Here is an 18,449-nt window from a genome sequence, read left to right as displayed (position 1 = left end):
CCAGTGGCATGGGGGAGTACAAGACCCACGTCTGGACATACCTGTCCCACTTAGGGCGAAAAATGCAAAAAGAACAAATGATGGAGGGAATGCTGAACAATGTAAAACATTCACCTCCAGTACAGAGATCCAGGCCTAAATCCATCGTTTGTTTGCTACCCATGCCATTCCAGTTTGGACCCAGCCATATGCAAATCTCTTTTGACTGTATTCTCCATGGGAACAGTCCAGCCCGAACTGCGAGTCCAGGTCCTCTCTGGACTAGAAACAAGCATCCTGGGACTAGGTTCGGGGTTTCACCCCTCATCAACCAGGCTAACTGGACTCTAGTGGCATGGGTAGCATGGGACCCACTCTGGGCATACCCGTCGCACTTAAGGCAACAAACGCAAAAAGAACAAGTGATGAAATGTTGTACAATATCATACATTCACCCCCAGTACAGAATTCTGGCAATAATTGTATCTTTTTTTAAAAATTTTTAATTTATTTATTTATTTTTGCATATATTGGTAACAGAGCCCAAACAGAACCAAGCTCTGAGGTAAACAAGTACAGATTATAGTCAGCGTAAAGTACAAGACGCAACTGGAGCCACATGAACAATCATAAGTATAAGTAAAGGAGAAGGCAGCATGTCGCCGCAAAGCGCTGTGCAAACAGAACAGCATCATTGGAACATCCTGATGCAAACAATGAAAGGAATAGGGGAGGAAGAGGAAAGGAGGAAGAACAAAGAGCAAGATGAGGAAGAAGAAAAAGAAATAAGGAGGGGACAAGGGAACACCGCAGCCTTCAAACCACCAACAGAAATGCAAGTAGTAATTGAATGGCATTTAAGGGGGGCATAGCTACTGCATAATCAGTGGAAAGCGATGGGCAACAATATGTTGTTCGATGCTCGGGACACCAAAAAGGATCGCAGGGGGGGCCATTTATCTCTTGGTCGGGAACCTTCAGGCATACATTCCCAGTATATCATTAGTCGTTCCTGACAGTACGCAGCATCCTATAACCATTCAAAGCAACGGGGAGCCCGCCGTCGCCCCAGCACATCGCGACCCTACGCTTAGCCAGCAGCAGCACTAGACCCACCAGCCTGCTGTGCGCGGGGGGATCTCCTCGACATATCCCAAAAGAGCAAGCTTAGGGGTGTGCGGCAACAGGAGTCCAGTCATCTCCTCAGTCGCCCGCAACACCTCCGTCCAGTATTCTCGCAGTGCTGCACAACACGCGTGAGATGCAAGAAGTCCGCCTCAGGAGCAAGACACCTCTTGCAACGTGCATCAGCTCGAATACCCATACTCTTCAATCTAAGGCGCAGTCTATAGTTAGGGGACAGCTCTCTCATATGTGCGCTGCAACGTCGCCACACATCATCAGGAATGGTTTCGCCTATGTCCACCTCCCAGTGGGTTTTATCTTTAATCTCAGCCTCAAACACCACGTTCTGCATGCAAACATATAGACTCGTGATAAGTGTGCGCAGGGATCGCATTTGATATATAAGTTCCAACACTCTGCACAACAGGGGCATTACAGGAAAGCGGGTGTAGTGCACGCGGAGCATGGCTCAAATTCTGAGAAAGAATAATCAGTGCAGTGCGGTGTCATGCACATCACCAGGTGCAGCCTCCAAGGAGATAAACATCCCATCCGAAAACCAAGATATTTAAGTTTGACTCTCGAAAAAACTCACGGTCTTGAACGTCCTCCCACAACGGCATGTCTGCAACATCTCGCACCAGAATCGAAGGCGCAAAAGGCTCTCACACTGCAGTGCTCCGCAACAGCGCAGTCCAGGCCCTCGCCATACAAGCCACAGTATCAACACCCCCCTCTGCCCCCCCCCACCACGGTCTGGGCCTGATCGGGCCACCAAACACCTGCGACAACCTATCGGGTCACACTCGGGGCCAAGTGTGGCAGGTATCGTATAGGGTGCAGCCAAAAATGCGCAAAATGAGCCTGCGCGTAGTGATGATAAAGTTCTAGATCAGGGGCCTCCAAACCACCCAGTTGAAACGGAAGTGTCAGTTTATCCAATGAAATTCTGGGCTGATGACCAGCCCAGGCAAGGGCCACAAGCGCAGACTTAAGCCGCTTCAGAAAGCTCATTGTAAGGACAAGAGGTAGATTGATAAATAAATACAGGAATTTGGGCAGAATAACCATCTTCGCTATCACTATGTGGCCCATCAGCAAGAGCGGCAGCGAACGCCACACCTCCACCTTATCTTCCAACCACGCAATGGCTTTGCCATAATTTGCTGACCGAAGCGTATTAATGTCCCTACTCAGCAAGATACCTAAATACCGCACCGGTCCATCAGCCCAGGTGAGGGGATATCTAGAGGGGCACTGCACCCCAGCCTCGGACAAGGGTAGCACCACTGACTTGGACCAGTTGATGGTGATCCCAGAAATCTGCCCAAAGCAAACTATCTCATCTAGCAGAGTGTCAAGGTGCTGCTGCGGATCGCAAACGTATAAGGCGACATCATCCGCATACATAGAGATCAATATTGGACGCTGTTGAAACACCAATCCCCTGTGGTTATGGTGCTGCCTCAGGCGTGCCACAAGCGGTTCCATCGCAACCGCAAAAAGCAGTGGAGAGAGTGGGCATCCCTGACGAGTGCCCCTAGCAATCGAAAAGGGGTCAGAAATTGTCCCACTAACTCTCAGCCGGGCGTACGCAGCGATTACAGCAGGCGAATCAGTTGAATGAACCTAGGACTCAACCCTACCCTAGCTAAGAAAGCGAACATATAGGGCCATGCAAGAGAGTCTAAGCCGTTAGTGGCATCAAGGAACACCGCTGCTGTGGAGTAATCAGGATAGATCATACTAGATATTGCAAAGTAGGTGCGGAGATTATACAAAGTAGATCACCCTGGCACAAAGCCGGACTGATCTGGCAGCACCAAGGAAGGGAGCAAGGGCTGCAATCGGGCCGCAATAAGTTTCGCCAGAATCTTATTATCTATGTTTATTAATGAGAGGGTCCGATATGAATCGCAACAGCACTGGTCCTTCCCGGGCTTCAAAATAGTCACGTTAAGAGCCTCCCGCAACGAGGCTGGGAGAACTCCGCTCTCAATCGCCTCCGCATAGACCTCCAGGAGATGCAGCGCTAATATATCTGCATATCCCTTATAGAAGGACGGCGTCAGGCCATCCAGCCCAGGGGCCTTATCACCCTGCAGACTTTGTATAGCCTGGATCACATCGTCCACCGAGAAGGGAACGTCTAGATATTGCCTATGTGAATTCTCAAACCACAGCAGGCTGATATCCTTAAAGTAGTCAGTGGCAGCCGCAGATCTCAGCCCCGGGTGCTCAGCATACAGGTCAGAATAGAAGTCAGTGAGGGGTCGCCTGATCTTCTCAGTGCTGGTATGCCTTGCACCAGTCGAATCAGTCAGCTCTACAATATAATTACTTGCCCATGGCTTACGAAGCATTGCTGCCAGCATTCGGTCGGCCCTTTCACCCTCACCATATCTCCTTGCCATAGCATCTTTCCCTAGAAAACAAACCTTGCGAAGAGCGGCCTCCTCATACTGTGTCATCTTTTCTCTCAGTTCAGCCAGAAGGTCACCAGACCAGTCAGAGACCAAAAGTTTTTCTAGGTCAGCAAGCTGGGCCTCCAGATTTGCTAAGTCCTGTCTTAGCGCATTCAGCGCTCCGTGCAGTTTAGAAAGGCAGAGCCTGCGAATTACTACCTTAAAAGCCTCCCACATGGTGCCTGCAGAGGTCACGGATCCCTGATTCTCAGTAAAGTAGTGTACGATGGCGTCACAGATCTCTTTCCTAAAAACCTGATCCCTAAGCGCACCATGGGGCAGCCTCCAGATAAAGGCATGACCGGGGCCTCCAGGAACAAGCAACTCCAGCATGACCGGTGAATGGTCCGACAAGCTACGGGCCTTATGCTCAATGGACTGCGTCCAGAACTCTATATCCCTGGTGCCGAGCCATCTATCTACACGGGATCAACTGCCATGCACATAATTGACACAGGTACCCTCCCTGTCAGTTCTGTGTTTTGCCCTCCATAGGTCCACCAAAGCACCTTCGGCCATCACAAAAGACAGGGCCTTAGCAGCTGCCACATGCTGTGGTCTAGCCTGGCTTGCACAGTCCGCCACCAAATCCAGTACCACGTTGATGTCCCCCCCACTCCCCACCCCCCACCCCCCCACAGCAGGGATGCAGACCCCAGTGAGCCAATCAGCTGCCAAATTCAGGGTTATCAGTATTTGGGCCCTAGATTGACACCAACCTACATGGTCTATCTAGCAGTGTTCCTCCCAACATGACATAACAACCATTAGGGTCCACAAGCACCTTGTCAGTACGCCATTGCAGCCCCTTCTCGATCAGGATCACCAGGCCCCGTGCATACCTCCAATACATTGCAGCATGACACTCGCCAATCCAACCAGCTTTCACCCGGTGTTTGGTGGCTTCCACCAGGTGAGTCTCCTGCAGCATACAGATGTCTATCGCATGGCGCTGCATATAGGCAGAGACCAACCTCATCTTACGCCCATCATTCAGCTCACAAACATTCCAAGTGAGGCAGCGTACAGGTGTCATGCATTTTTGCACCATCCCAGCAATCTACCAAAACACACAACTCCCCATACCATCTCAATTGAGGCATCGGCTGCATGGAGAGGAAGGAACGGGAGAGAAAGGAAAAAGACAAGGAGAGTAAACCAAGTACAAAACATTACAGACCCCCACCCACGTTGACCCCCCCCCCCCCCAATTGGGTCAGTACTACAATTCCGCCCAAACCCAAATACATATCCCACAACATGATAATAAACAGCTTGAATGGATTCATCCAATTGGGCATCAGCGAGGCTATCCGAGAACCATGCCAAATGGGATTGGTGGGCAAGGGGACTCACAATGTAAGATGTATAGTAGAACAGACTGCATCAACATTTAGATTAACAACAAATCCGCAGGCTTCAAGACACCGGACAGGGCCACGGGGACCCCAAACAGTAGAATGAATTCAGTCATTGTCACTGAGAGCATCACCCTTTCCGCCAGCAGCTCGCGAGCACTCCAGCATCGCCTTTTTGGGGACAGAATTCGTGTATTTAACAGCCAGTTTCGGGTCAGTGAAAAAGTGCAGCTTGCCCTTATGCGGCACTCGTAGTTTCAAAGGATAAATGAGGGAGTATTTGGCATGGTCTGGCTCAGAGTGCGTTTGGACGGCAAGAAAGCCTTATGGGCCGCCTGCACCCATGGAGTGTAGAACGGTAAGATATTCCGTTCAGTATTATTGTTGATCACAGGACGACGCTGTCTGAACAGTCTAAGTATGGTATCCCTATCTCTGTAGTTCAGTAAGCATACAATAATAGAGCGCGCCGGAGCCCCCGGCGGAGGCCGCGGCCCCAGAGATCTGTGGGCCCCCTCCACCACCAACACCCGGGAGAGCTCGCCGGGGAATAACGCAGAAAGCATGGTCTCAACATAGTCCTCCATGTGCCCCATGGCCGTCGACTCCGGAAAGGCCCAAAATGCAGATGTTATTACGGCGGGAGCGGGCTTCAAGGTTCTTATTTTTATTCCAGATCACCTCCAGCACGCGCTCCATGCGCAGCAACTGTTCCCCGTCTCCGCGGCGATTGTCCTCCAGATCCGAGGTGCGTGATTCTAGCTCCTCAAAGCAGGCGTCATGACCATCTACCCATTCCTTTAAACAATCTATTTGCTCAGTTAAATGGTCGAACTTGTCCTCAATGCTGGCCAGGCTGTGCTTTAGGTCTAAGAACATAGACTTCACGGAGGACGCAGAGGCCTCTTCCTCAAACGGCAGGTCACCTGCCGGCTGGCTGGCCTGGCCGCTCTTCTTTTTCCCATCATCAAAAGTGAGCTTAGGCTGCCTCTGGTCCGCTTTCCCCATCCTCGAGGCCAGACGACCAGGCAGGCAGCCAAAGAGACGCCTACCACTCCGCACCTGTAGCAGTCACCAGATAAGTAGGGCCACCAAAGGACAGAAGCTCCTCGCGGGCACTCACCCCCGCCCGTTGCTCACACCACGGCAAAGAAGGAGGGAGGGGGGCGGCAGGCACCAGGACTAGGTCCACATCGGCCACCGCACAGCAGGCTGCAGCCTCAGAAGTCCAGCCCAGCGGCCCACAGCAGCAACAGTCCCACCCACGGGGCCACACTGCTCAAACCCTGCAACCGATCAGGCCCCGCAGGTCACCAGTAGCAGGGCCCCATAATGACCCAAGAGGCCAGTGTAGGAAGTTGACTCTGTATGTACTATTTCAAAGTAAGAAATAGCATGCACAGAGTCCAAGGGTTTCCCTTAGAGGTCAGATAGTGGCAAAAAGAGATAATTCAAATGCTCTATTTTGTGGTAGTGTGGTCGAGCAGTAGGCTTATCAGAGGGTAGTGTTAAGCATTTGTTGTACACGCACAGGCAATAAATGAGGAACACACACTCAAAGACAATTCCAGGCCAATAGGTTTTTATATAGAAAAGTAACTTTTCTTAGTTTATTTTAAGAACCACAGGTGCAAGATTTACAAACAATACTTTAAATGAAAGGTATTTCACTCAGGTATCTTAGAAACTTTGAATCATCACAATAGCATGTACAGTTTTGGCAAAAATGGCAATAAGGTATTTTAAAAATGGACACACTGCAAAAATCGACAGTTCCTGGGGGAGGTAAGTATTTGTTAGGTTCACAGGTAAGTAAAGCACTTACAGGGTTCAAAGTTGGGTCCAAGGTAGCCCACCGTTGGGGGTTCAGGGCAACCCCAAAGTTACCACACCAGCAGCTCAGGGCCAGTCAGGTGCAGAGGTCAAAGTGGTGCCCAAAACACATAGGGGGTCATTCCGACCCTGGCGGTAAAATCCGCCAGGGCCGGGGACCGCGGATGCACCGCCAACAGGCTGGCGGTGCATCCCTGGGCATTCTGACCGCGGCGGGACAGCCGCGGTCAGAAACGGGAAACCGGCAGTGTACTGCCAGTTTCCCGCTGCCCTGGGGAATCCTCCACGGCGGCGCAGCTTGCTGCGCCACCATGGGGATTCCGACCCCCTTACCGCCATCCTGTTCCTGGCGGTTTTGGCCGCCAGGAACAGGATGGCGGTAAGGGGTGTCGTGGGGCCCCTGGGGGCCCCTGCAGTGCCCATGCCAATGGCATGGGCACTGCAGGGGCCCCCGTAACAGGGCCCCACCAAGATTTTCAGTGTCTGCCATGCAGACACTGAAAATCGCGACGGGTGCAACTGCTACTTCCAGTATCAGGCAAAAAGTGGGGGGTAACTGCAACAGGGAGCCATTTCCTTACAGCCAGGCCCAGGATCACCGGGCACCCCCCCAGGAAAAGGGGGGGGATAGCACCACTCCATGGGCATCTCCAAGGGCACCCCCCCCCCGGCTACAGGGCACCAACAGCTCACCGGAGTCCTCCAAAACACGGGGACGACAGGAGGCACCAGCCCTCAGACCAGCCACAGGCTAATGCTCCCGTGGGAGCCCATGGCCCGACCAAGCCGCTGACCGGGCCCCGCAGGAGCAAACCACCAGGGCGTCGGCAGAATGGGTCGCTCCCCACACCACTCACCAGCTCCGACCCCGCCAGCCAAAGTAGCGGGAGCTGCCGAGGCCCGCGTGCACCATGCCCCAAGTCAGGGCCCACCCAGCAGGGCCGGACAGGCCAGTGTGGCCCCCGTCACCTATCCAGGACCTCACCGCGGCCCACAGCCTCCCCAACCCTTCCCCAGCAGCACTCAGGAAGAATTATGAGGCGGAAGGCCGGTTTTCAAGGAGAAAAACGCTGATGAAGTCCCCCGCCAGACAGTGCCTCACAGTGTAGTGGCCATCTTGCGGGACACCAGGCCACGCCCCAAAATTTATCATTTTTTGCTACCCATGCCATTCAACTTTGGACCCAGCCATATACAAATCAGTCGTGACCCTGTTCCCCAGGGGAACAGCACAGCCCGAACTGCCAGGCCAGGTCCTCCCTGGACTGGAAACAAGCATCCTGGGACCGTTTACAGGTTATCACGCCTCATCAGCTAGGCTAGCGTGACTCCAGTGGCATGGGGAGCACGGGACCCACAGCTGTCTAGGCATACCTGTCCCACTTAGGACAACAAATGCAAAAAGAATAAGTGATGGACAGAATGCTGATCAATGTCAAATATTCACACCCAAGGATATGGACCTGAATCCATTGTTTTTTTGCTACCCATGCCATTCCAGTTTGGACCCAGCCACATGCAAATCTGTCTTGACCCTGCTCTCCATGGGAACAGTACAGCCAGAACTGCCAGGCCAGATCATTCCTGAAATGAAAACAAGCATCCTGGGACCGGGTTCAGGGTATCATCCTTCATCAGCCAGGCTAGATTGACTCCAGTGGCATGGGGAGTACAGGACCCACGTCTGGGCATACCCCTCCCACTTAGGGCAACAAATGCAAAAAGAACAAATGATGGACAGAATGCTGAACAATGTCAAACATTCACACCCAGTATGGAGATCCAGGCCTAAATCCATCATTTTTTTGCTTCCCATGCCATTCCAGTTTGGACCCAGCCATATGCAGATCAGTCCAGTCTGAACTGCCAGGCCAGGTCCCCATCCTGGGACCAGTTTTGGGTATCACCCCTCATCATTCAGGTTAGTTTGACTCCAGTGGCATGGGGAACTGGGCAAACCCGGCCCACTTAGGGTGACAAATGCACTTTCTAAAAGTGGCATTTCTAAAATAGTAAAGGTAAATCTGACTTTACCGGTAAAGAGGATTTATCATTACCATTCCAGTGCTATAAAACATGATGTATCTACCCCTTCCTGATCAGGAATTACAACTTTAAAGAAATGATAAGAAATTCCCAGTTCTGGCCTATGAGAGGAGTAGGCCTCATAGTAGTGAAAAATAACTTTGGGAGTTTTTCAAAACTAGGACATGTAAATCTTAAACATACATGTCCTGCCTTTTACTTAAGCAGCGCCCTGGCTGTGGGCTAATAAGGACCTACTTAGTGGTGACATATGTGATAAAAGGGGAGTTTAAGGCTTGGCAAGAGGTTTTAAATGTCAAGTTGAAGTGGCAGTGGAACTGCACACACAGAGGGTGCAGTGGCAGGCCTGAGATATGTTCACAGGGCTACTTAAATGGGTGGCACAATTAGTGCTGTAAGCCCGCTAGTAGCATTTAATTTACAGGCCCTGGACATAATGTGTACCACTTTACAGAGGACTTATAAGTAAATCAAAAATGTCAGTTGGGGATATACCAATGTTACCATGTTTAGGAGAGAAACGCATGCACTTTAGCACTGGTTAGCAGTGGTAAAGTGTTCAGAATCCTAAGGCCAACAAAAAGATACAGCAAAAACAAGCCGGAGATTAAAGACAAAAAGTCTAGGGTAAGACCACCTTAAGGATGCCATGTCTTAACACTGGGCTACTCTTGTCTTATGTGAAAAATGGTACTTCAGTATGACTTGGTTCTCTGTCTTTACTGCTGCTACTGCCATTTGAATGTACTCATTGCCTGTGGTAGCATCCAGCATCTTGGCTGAAGGTATTATAGTGGAGTGGTTTGGGATGTCAAGTCTATAATGAAAATTCTGAAATAGTTAACCATCTCAGAGAAGTTCTACACTTCTATAACAGCTGTTAGAGAGATGGAGCTAACTTGATGTCACTAACTTTGGCAGTGCTTTGAGAAAGCGGTTCCATATTGCGACTTCAAGTCTAACATGGGATGTGATACCCCAACTGGAGATCTGAGAACCAGCCAGCCCAAATCAACTCACTCACAGTGTCATCAACTATGGGAGTGAGGTGTCTTTCTCTCTTGATCGCAAGATTTGGAAGGCGCAAGTCAACAAACAGTCTCACTTGCCTTGCTGTTTTTTTTTAAGACATGACAATTGGAGTCACTCGCGAGGTGGGTCCATCCATCTTCCCAATGATGTCCATCTTCTCGAATTTCTTTAGTTCAGCCTCAACCTTTGGGTGGAGGTGCAATGTCACACCTCAGTGCCACAAGGCAAAACTCTGCATGGAGTGGTCAATATGTAACTTTTAGCAGTTTTCATTTAGACACCATATTTCCTGGAATAGTTCCTGAAATTCTCAAGTATGCTGTCCGTTTATTAATGTGCACCTGGAAGGCAGATTGCACCAGATAGAGATTCCCCACTCTGTGGCAGCTCAGCAGCACTTTTGCCCAACCTTGGGTGTCATAGATTTTAGCAAGAATGGTAATTTCATTGTGAGTGATGTTCTCTACCAGACCAGCCAGTGGCAGGGTTTCAGGACGTCCATAGGCGTATACCCTGACTTTCACCGATTTGAGGGCCGGGTGGGGGGCAGTGTCTTGTAGGTTTTCCTGGCTATCATGTTATTGGACGCTTTTGTTACTGATGATGGTGATGACTTGATTGTCACAATCACTTCTTTTCATTTCAGGTGAGAGCTTTGGCACTGTAAGGACCATATATTCTTCCTTAACATCATCCATGTGCACCTGCTCAGCCATGCTGTGAGAGCTGATGACCACATTTCCCTTCTTCACTGTCATTGGCTTGGGGTTGAGGTTAGATGGGCAAACTCTTGCAAACTGGTTCATATTTCCACACTGCCACACTTTTTTCCTCTAGCTGAGCACTTTCTTGGTTAGATGGGCCCCGCAATAGCCACAGGGTCTATGGCTGACCAATGTTCTTTCTTTCTTTCCTCCATTCTGTCCTGAAAAGAACAGACACTCACCATTCCTTTAATGCGGGTATAGAAAGTGTCTACAGATTCTTCTTTTTCTTGCCATGCCTACCAGAAAGAGAAACCTCTCGTAGTCCTGGGTAACAATTAGTTTGAAGTGGTTTGTGAGGGGTGTAGTGATGGTGGCATGTGAGAACGGGGTCCTGGTTCTGGCAATGTACAGTTTATATAGCTCTCCACCTACCAGATGCAGTACCAGAGAGCTCTTCCTGTTACCTTCCACTGCCATAGGAGCAAAATATATCTCCATCCTCTCTGCTCTTAGTTTTCACATGGGAGCTGGTGCAGAGAGTGACCAGGAGTAAAAATGGTTGAGTCACTGAGATGGTGAGCATCTTGCTCGTCAAGTCTTGTGGACATAGTTCTCGCACTCACCTCTGCAATGTACTGTTGTGATCTCTTGTTCCTGGGACCCTCTGTACACTTTCCGGTGTTTGATGTTGATACACCACAGACTGCTCCCTGTAATTGCATGGACTGAGCACCTCGTCAATGCCCTTTAACTTCTTGTCTGTTTATTGACAGTGTTCTGCTGCCTCTAGAGAAAAGAAGAAAACTCCCTCCACTCAGTCATGAGGCGATGCAGCAGAGTTGCAACCTCAACGTCCATGCTCTGTGAAAATTGTAGAGTTAGAAATACAGTCGTACCCCCCTCCAGTGGGCAGGCTTGCCATTGCACCACCCTTTTTAACTGTAGCACAAGCCGCAGTGCAGCCCACACTTCCCCTTGTGGTGAGTGCTGGACACAACTCACATTGGCTGGGATCAGACTGGTGCCGGGAAAGTAGGTGCCACTCGCCTTCAGATGGACTTCGGATCAGCAGAGTCACACTTCACCAAACAGGGCTGCAAACAGGTGCCGGACTGGAAGTGCAGACAAAGTTGTTACCAAAATGGAGGTAAAGCCCAGGCGTCAGTCAGGGAGCGGTTCTCTGCCTCTCCTCCAGTTGTGTGGAGGACTATACACTTAGTCAACAGGGACAACTATGACCCTTCTAGTGTGGTACATAGCTGACCTTGCCACTGGGTGCGATCCAAACCTTTATGAACACACCACCTGATCTCAGACAGATCCACATATCAACATGTCTCTAGAGGTGACCTGGCTACATTTATTTGACCCGGTCCACCTTGCCACATGGTTCAAACCCTTTGAGAAAGGAGGACAGGCACGCTATTCAGATTACTGTTTCTAAGCTACCCCTTCCAATTTGAACAAAAATCACCTTTGTAAAATGGGTATGGTTGTTAATGCTGCAAGAAGGGTAAGAATGGCGGGATTGAGATCATTGAAACCATGTGCCTCTAACACCACCATCCTCACAGGGACTACCACCTGGAATGATCCCATACTAACAGATTATTTCACAACAATGCCTAAAACCTGTTTTGTTTTTGGTGTAGAGAGCATGAATTGGCATACCCTTGCACAGTATAAAGGCAGACATACATAAAACACCAAGACCCCCAATAGGATTGCTGTCAATATTGTAAGTTGTAGTTGGATAAATCAGAGGATGGACCTCTGTAAACCTTTCCTCAAGGGGTGTTTGAAATTCAAGTCATTTTCATTTACATAATTATGTGACATGTTGGGAAAATTATGTAAAATTACATGTAATTTTGTGAAAGGCAAAATTGGCATTTTAGCACCCCTACCTTTTAACCTCAACACCCCAGATTTGGGCCCTTGGCTCGTAAGACTAAAACTTTCACTCAAAATTGCTGACAAATACCTACTGTTAATATAAAATGTAGATGTGACTGCAGTAATAGACTGCATGTGTATTGGTCTAAATTGAACCATAAATATGCTTGATGCATAGAAGATAGCTAACAAGTTGCCATTAAACACCAGTGTACTAAAGCTTTTAGTATTGGCTCGGAAATGTAATTTTTGTGGTACCTGGATGATCAGCAGTGACATACTAAATTCCACTTTCACTTATAATTACTTAGTAATATGGCTATCAGATCTGAGGACTTCAGGATATCACCTAACAAAGTTGTAATTGAGGTGTTCATTCCTTACTTGTGCTCTCTGTAGACAGTATAGTAGACTGGAAAGTGCCTCAGCTCAATCCTTTTTCAAAGTATTTATGACAACATTTCTTCCTTGGCTCGGTGCAACTTTACAGAAAGACTTTAACCTTCTATATTTTACCAATCAGGTCCACCTCAGATTGAAATTTGTTCTGGAGAGACAACATTTAGCCAATATGGTATCTTACACAATGCTGCTGCAATCTCTGTTCAGCTCACCAGAGCTCCTTAGAGAGGATAGTATGAAATTATACCTCAAACTGCAGCCCTTAACTCCTGGACAAAATATCTGAGCCCATGTTGCAGGAACATTTTGACCTTTGGCTAAATATTAATCTCTGATGCAATTTAAGCCATTTATTTCTGATCAACTAGCAATAAAGTAAAGAATCCTAGATTACAGTGATTTTGTGAAAAAACAGATGGTCTCTTTATATAATTTCCTTTCATGAGATTAGACAGCAGCAATGTTAATTAAAGAAGCAAAAGGCTATGTCATGAATCAAAAAATAACATGCCTAAGATGTCTTCAGATTACAATACTAGTATTTAAAATAATGCACTTTACTTGTGAAGAAGTGCAATATAACTGCATTATCTTTAAGCGCCATTGAAAACTTCCTCTTATCTGTAATGAAACCGAAAGTGAATGTCGGTTTTGGTCTAGGCTCTTATTTTCAAAAGATTGTATTCAGAACTGTAAGGAAGCAATTAGGTAGCATTTTAACTGTGACATTCCAAATGTTTGTTCTCAGAGTAGTAGACCTCTTTTTAGCAGTCAGTAAAAGGCACAAAGCTAATATGTATATAAATATATAGCTATAGACAAGGGTGAGAAATTGGTTTGTTGTTGAGGGGGGTGAAACAATCCTTGTCAGGGTGAACCATATAAATTCACAAAATTCACCTGTGATTAACTCTCAGCTTGACACAAAAGCAGTTAGGCTTAATTTAGAGGCAATTTTTTAAGTGTTTATTTGTTTATTTACTTAAACAGTAACAAAGTGAAAATACAACACAAGAAAAATCCCACACTAATTTAGAAAAATAGAGTACATTTTAATAAATTATTTGTCACAAAACAACAAAAATCCAGCCAGTAGAATTGAAATTATGAATTAAGTTTAAAGTGAAAAGTAATCTAAAAGATCAAAGCACAAACTGCGGACATCTAGTCACGAGACCGGAACAAAGTAGAATGTTATCACTGACTGTGATGGAGCGCAGTTCGGATACACAAAGTAGATTGGGCCCAGTCTCCGCTTACCTTCAGACTTTTTGAAGAAAAATATCTGAGAAGGTAAAGTTTAGTGGAGCAAAGCAGCCAGCAGTGCCTGAGGAGGAGGCGTTGTCCCAACGAGCAGGAATCCAAAAACTTTAAAAACCCGATCTTTACCTAGGCTCCAAGGCCCATGTTCCCTGGAAAATGCAGATCTTGCGCTGGTCTATGAAGTCCCTCCCAAACCGGATTGTTGAGCTTGGTCCCTAGTCCTACTATATTACAATTTATAATTGTTACTAGGTCCTTGGAAATGGCAAGATGTCCTACTAGGGATATATCTGTGGAATTTTGGCCACTTATCCCTCTCATATCCATTTGATTTAGATACCGTGGGGGGAATTGTTGGTTCAAAGCCAAAGAACTTGCATCTTCTGGCTTGAATAGGTCCACTGCCACCACTCCTTTCACAGAGAGGAGAACATTTGCAGGGGGATCCCAAAAGCCCTTGTTCTCTTGCCTTGTAAGTCAAATCACATCAGCCAGTGAGGAAGGATCTCCCCTCCAAATATTTCTATGGTAGAGCAGTGCACATCCTTGACCATTGGAAGAAAAATGTTCACTAAAACCGCGCTGCCAAACCAATGAAGAAATAAGACCAGGACAGGGATAGAAATCTGCAAGCCAGTACAAAGAAGCACCCATATACATTGGGCCAACTTTGCAACAATTAAAAAAAACCTGGTTAACAACCAAGGTGAAGGTAAAGTTAAAATTAATCATAATACAGCCCCCCTCACATTGTTTAGGTAACAACCCCACTCATGCCACCCTCCTCACCATTATTATAGTTGACACCAGGGGAAAGGGAAAATTCGCATTGGAATGCAACCATTATAAAACCTTATTCTTCAATTCACTGAAATGTTCAGAAATATTTGGGCGAAGGCTAAGGACATTTGCGATCACTGCCACTAAGGTGCTAGCCTCAGGGGAAGGTGGAGCACTTTAGACCCCTTGTTACTGTTCCTTTCCTCCTTGTTGAACTTTACTTCTTGGCAGTTAGCAAGCTCCCAACCACCACTACTCCCTGGGATCTCCCCGGCCCCACCAAACTTGGAATGATCAATACTGCTCTGCTGTGGCTGCTCCGGAGTTATCGCAGTAAGCATGGCACCATGTGACTCAGCAGCAGATCCAAGAATAAGCTGATTAACCTTACTATGCGACACCAAGCTAACTAAGTTCCTGCCGGAATGGGGAAGAACCCCGGCCGACCCTGCCTCCGAGTTTGGTCTGGGCGGAGACAGTGGCCAGTGGGAAGGTAGTTAGACAACTTCCCCCAAAGTCTCCTTGATGGATGATAGATGCTTTATGACTGGTTTCAGTCTCTTCCTAATCTCCTCCACAAGCAACTCCGCTGAGAGGCCATTCATGCCCCCTAATACCGCCTCAGCCCCTCTTCCATCAATTCCAAGTCTTGTAGCTACTGTGTTACGTGCATTATTTACTCTGAGGGTTTTTCAATGCTTTTTCTCTAGTATCCACTTTATTTCCAGGCTGACTGATTTCTGGGCAATTCTCTTCTAATGAAGATTCAGCCATGGATGGAGCCAATGGATTTGTGACCAACACCTCCTCAGGGGAGCCCAATACAGTGTCCTGGTGCATTGGTGACAGAGATTACTGGGGCATAGGTGGAGTCATAAGTGGAACAGAGGGAGCCCACAAGGGAGCAAAGGGGGAGAGCTGCCTCTCAGCAGACTCAAATTCCCTTCCAAGAACTCCAGTGGCCTTTTGTAGAAAGCCATGCAAGGTGTTGTTCCCCAGTAGTTTGAATGGCACAAGACACAGCCCCCACCCAAAGTCGCTTCCACCCAGCTCAAACAATGATAAATAGAGTTAAGTTAACAGTATTGGTCACTTCTTACTGCAGGAACCAAGGCTGGGTCAGCCGTTAGGGGGATAGCGCAGCCCTGCCTCTTCTGGGCAAAGATGGGCCCGCTTTTTGCCTGGTTTTCGCCCTGGCCGAGCCCGGGCGCGTCCTGCGCTGCAGGTCCAAGTGCCCTAGTTATTCGCCTCATGGCGCTTGCTCTGTATGTGCAGCTGTCCCTGCTCCAGGCGATTCTGGGAGGTGTAGTGCGGGCAAAATCAAGACCTCCCCCGCTGACAAAGAACTTGTCTCTTGAATGTACAAGTCCAACTTTTTAAATATACTGCATCTTGCCCTGTGGACTGGTTAGGGGTAAATTTTATGTATTAAAAATGGAGTTTCAGGCCTGTCAAGGAGTTTATTTTGCCAGGTCGAATTGTCAGTTTAAAACTGCACACAGGCTACAGACAAATTTTAGAGGGCTACAAAAGTGGGAGGCACAATAAATGCTGCAGGGTCACTAGTAGCATTTAATTTACCAGCCCTGGGTATATGGTATACCGCTTTACCGTGGACTTCCAAGTAAATAAAATATGCCAATCAGGTGTAAGCCAATTTTACCATGTTTTAGAAAGTGAGCACAAGCAGTTTAACACTGTTTAGCAGAGTTCTAAGATCAACAGCTGTTATTTCTTATTAATCATTGTGTTTTGGTATAAATGTGTGTATATCAAATCTTGACTGGAATGGTTTTTAGACTGAATAGGCTTACCTAATTAACTATGCCTTTTAAATTTTGTACGATTGCTAGGTTTGGTAAATCAATTGTTGCATTTTGTATTTTTTTTGTATTTGTGTTATGATTTTATTAATCGTGCAATAAACCTAATATATCTGATTTGGGTTTTGCTCCATTATATGGCCAAATATATACTTTTGCAATCCCTACCATGTTCTGTGGTGAAATGAACAACACAGGTTTCTTGAACATTTTTTACGTCTTTTCATTTATTTGGGCATTTTGTTTTTTTCAAGTGCGAATAAAAGTTCCTGGTATTACATTTTAATGAAAATATCAAAATATCAATATGGTGCTTTACTCTATACTTCAATTTAAGGCATTCACAATACAGTGATTATTTAGAACTACCATATTGCAAATGCCTACTTCACAAAACGTAGAACTTGTTTTTTGATAAACTCTTCCAACAGAGAATGGTTTCTCAAAACTGAAATTGAGATTTATACACTATATCTGCCTAGCAATTTGATTCGATAGGTAGTTAGCTATTTTGGTCTTTTTGTATTTGTGAACTTGTGTCTTTCGAGCAGAAGGCTGAACTGTAAATGCGATTTTCATTTATTTCAGAAGCCACAGACAATGCCAATATAAATTACACTTCTTACAAAGGCGACTACTATGTTAGCACTGAAACTAACTTTATGTTTAAAGTGGATCCTAATACACTGGAAACCAAAGATAAGGTATTAAATAATCACTGGTTGTGATCACCAAACTGAAAATGTACGCTAATGTTAATTTGATTATACTGTTGCTTCAAAATAGAATTTATATGTTATCTATGCTGATAGTGCTGAAAAGAGAGGTATTGAAAACCCCCCACACATTACAAACAACTTTCTTCCATTACCACTGCCAGTGAAAGATAATTTGATGCACATGCATAGGCCCCAGCTCCCCACTTTCCCTGGAGTGGTCCTACGACCAGTCTAAGCCCCTTTCAAACCCAGCTTTGCTGCGGCTGCTCTCCATGCCTGGGTGCACTCCTCTCTCTCACACCCATTTCCTCTTTCTCTTTGCCCTTCGCATCTCTCTGTCCCTTCTGCTTTTCTCTCTTACTCCTCTACAGTACTATGGGGGTCATTCTGACCCTGGCGGCCGGTGACCGCCAGGGTCACCGACCACGGGAGCACCGCCAACAGGCTGGCGGTGCTCCCAAGGGCATTATGACCGCGGCGGTTCAGCCGCGGCCAGAAAGGGTAAACCGGCGGTCTCCCGCCGGTTTACCACTGCCCTTGTGAATCCTCCATGGTGGCGGAGCGCGCTCCACCGCCATGGGGATTCTGACACCCCCTACCGCCATCCTGTTCCTGGCGGGTCTCCCGCCAGGAACAGGATGGCGGTAGGGGGTGCCGCGGGGCCCCTGGGGGCCCCTGCAGTGCCCATGCCAATGGCATGGGCACTGCAGGGGCCCCCGTAAGAGGGCCCCATAAAGTATTTCAGTGTCTGCAAAGCAGACACTGAAATACGCGACGGGTGCAACTGCACCCGTCGCACCTTCCCATTCGGAGCCGGCGTCCTCGTGGGAAGGTCGATTTGCCCTGGGCTGGCGGGCGGCCTTTTGGCGGCCGCCCGCCAGCCCAGGGCAAATCTCAAAATACCCTCAGCGGTCTTGTGACCGCGGAGCGGTATTTTGACGGGGGAACATTGGCGGGCGGCCTCCGCCGCCCGCCAATGTTAGAATGACCCCCTATGTCTCTTTCTCACACCCTTTTGACT

At 47.7% G+C, this 18,449-nt stretch overlaps 1 protein-coding gene across 1 annotated transcript in view; it reads left to right on the top strand.

Annotated features, from left to right (window-relative positions):
- Positions 1-18,449, top strand: part of LOC138285128 (carotenoid-cleaving dioxygenase, mitochondrial-like) — a 241,517-nt gene that overhangs the window by 143,052 nt on the left and 80,016 nt on the right. The window contains exon 4 of the mRNA XM_069224695.1: positions 17,298-17,413. Within this exon, the coding sequence (XP_069080796.1) occupies positions 17,298-17,413 (116 nt within the window). The remainder of the gene's footprint in view (positions 1-17,297; positions 17,414-18,449) is intronic.

This window comes from Pleurodeles waltl, chromosome 3_1, assembly GCF_031143425.1.
Source record: "Pleurodeles waltl isolate 20211129_DDA chromosome 3_1, aPleWal1.hap1.20221129, whole genome shotgun sequence".
NCBI classification, from domain to species: Eukaryota; Metazoa; Chordata; class Amphibia; order Caudata; family Salamandridae; genus Pleurodeles; species Pleurodeles waltl.
Note: the sequence above shows the minus strand (reverse complement) of the source record. Positions and strands in the feature narration are given on the sequence as shown.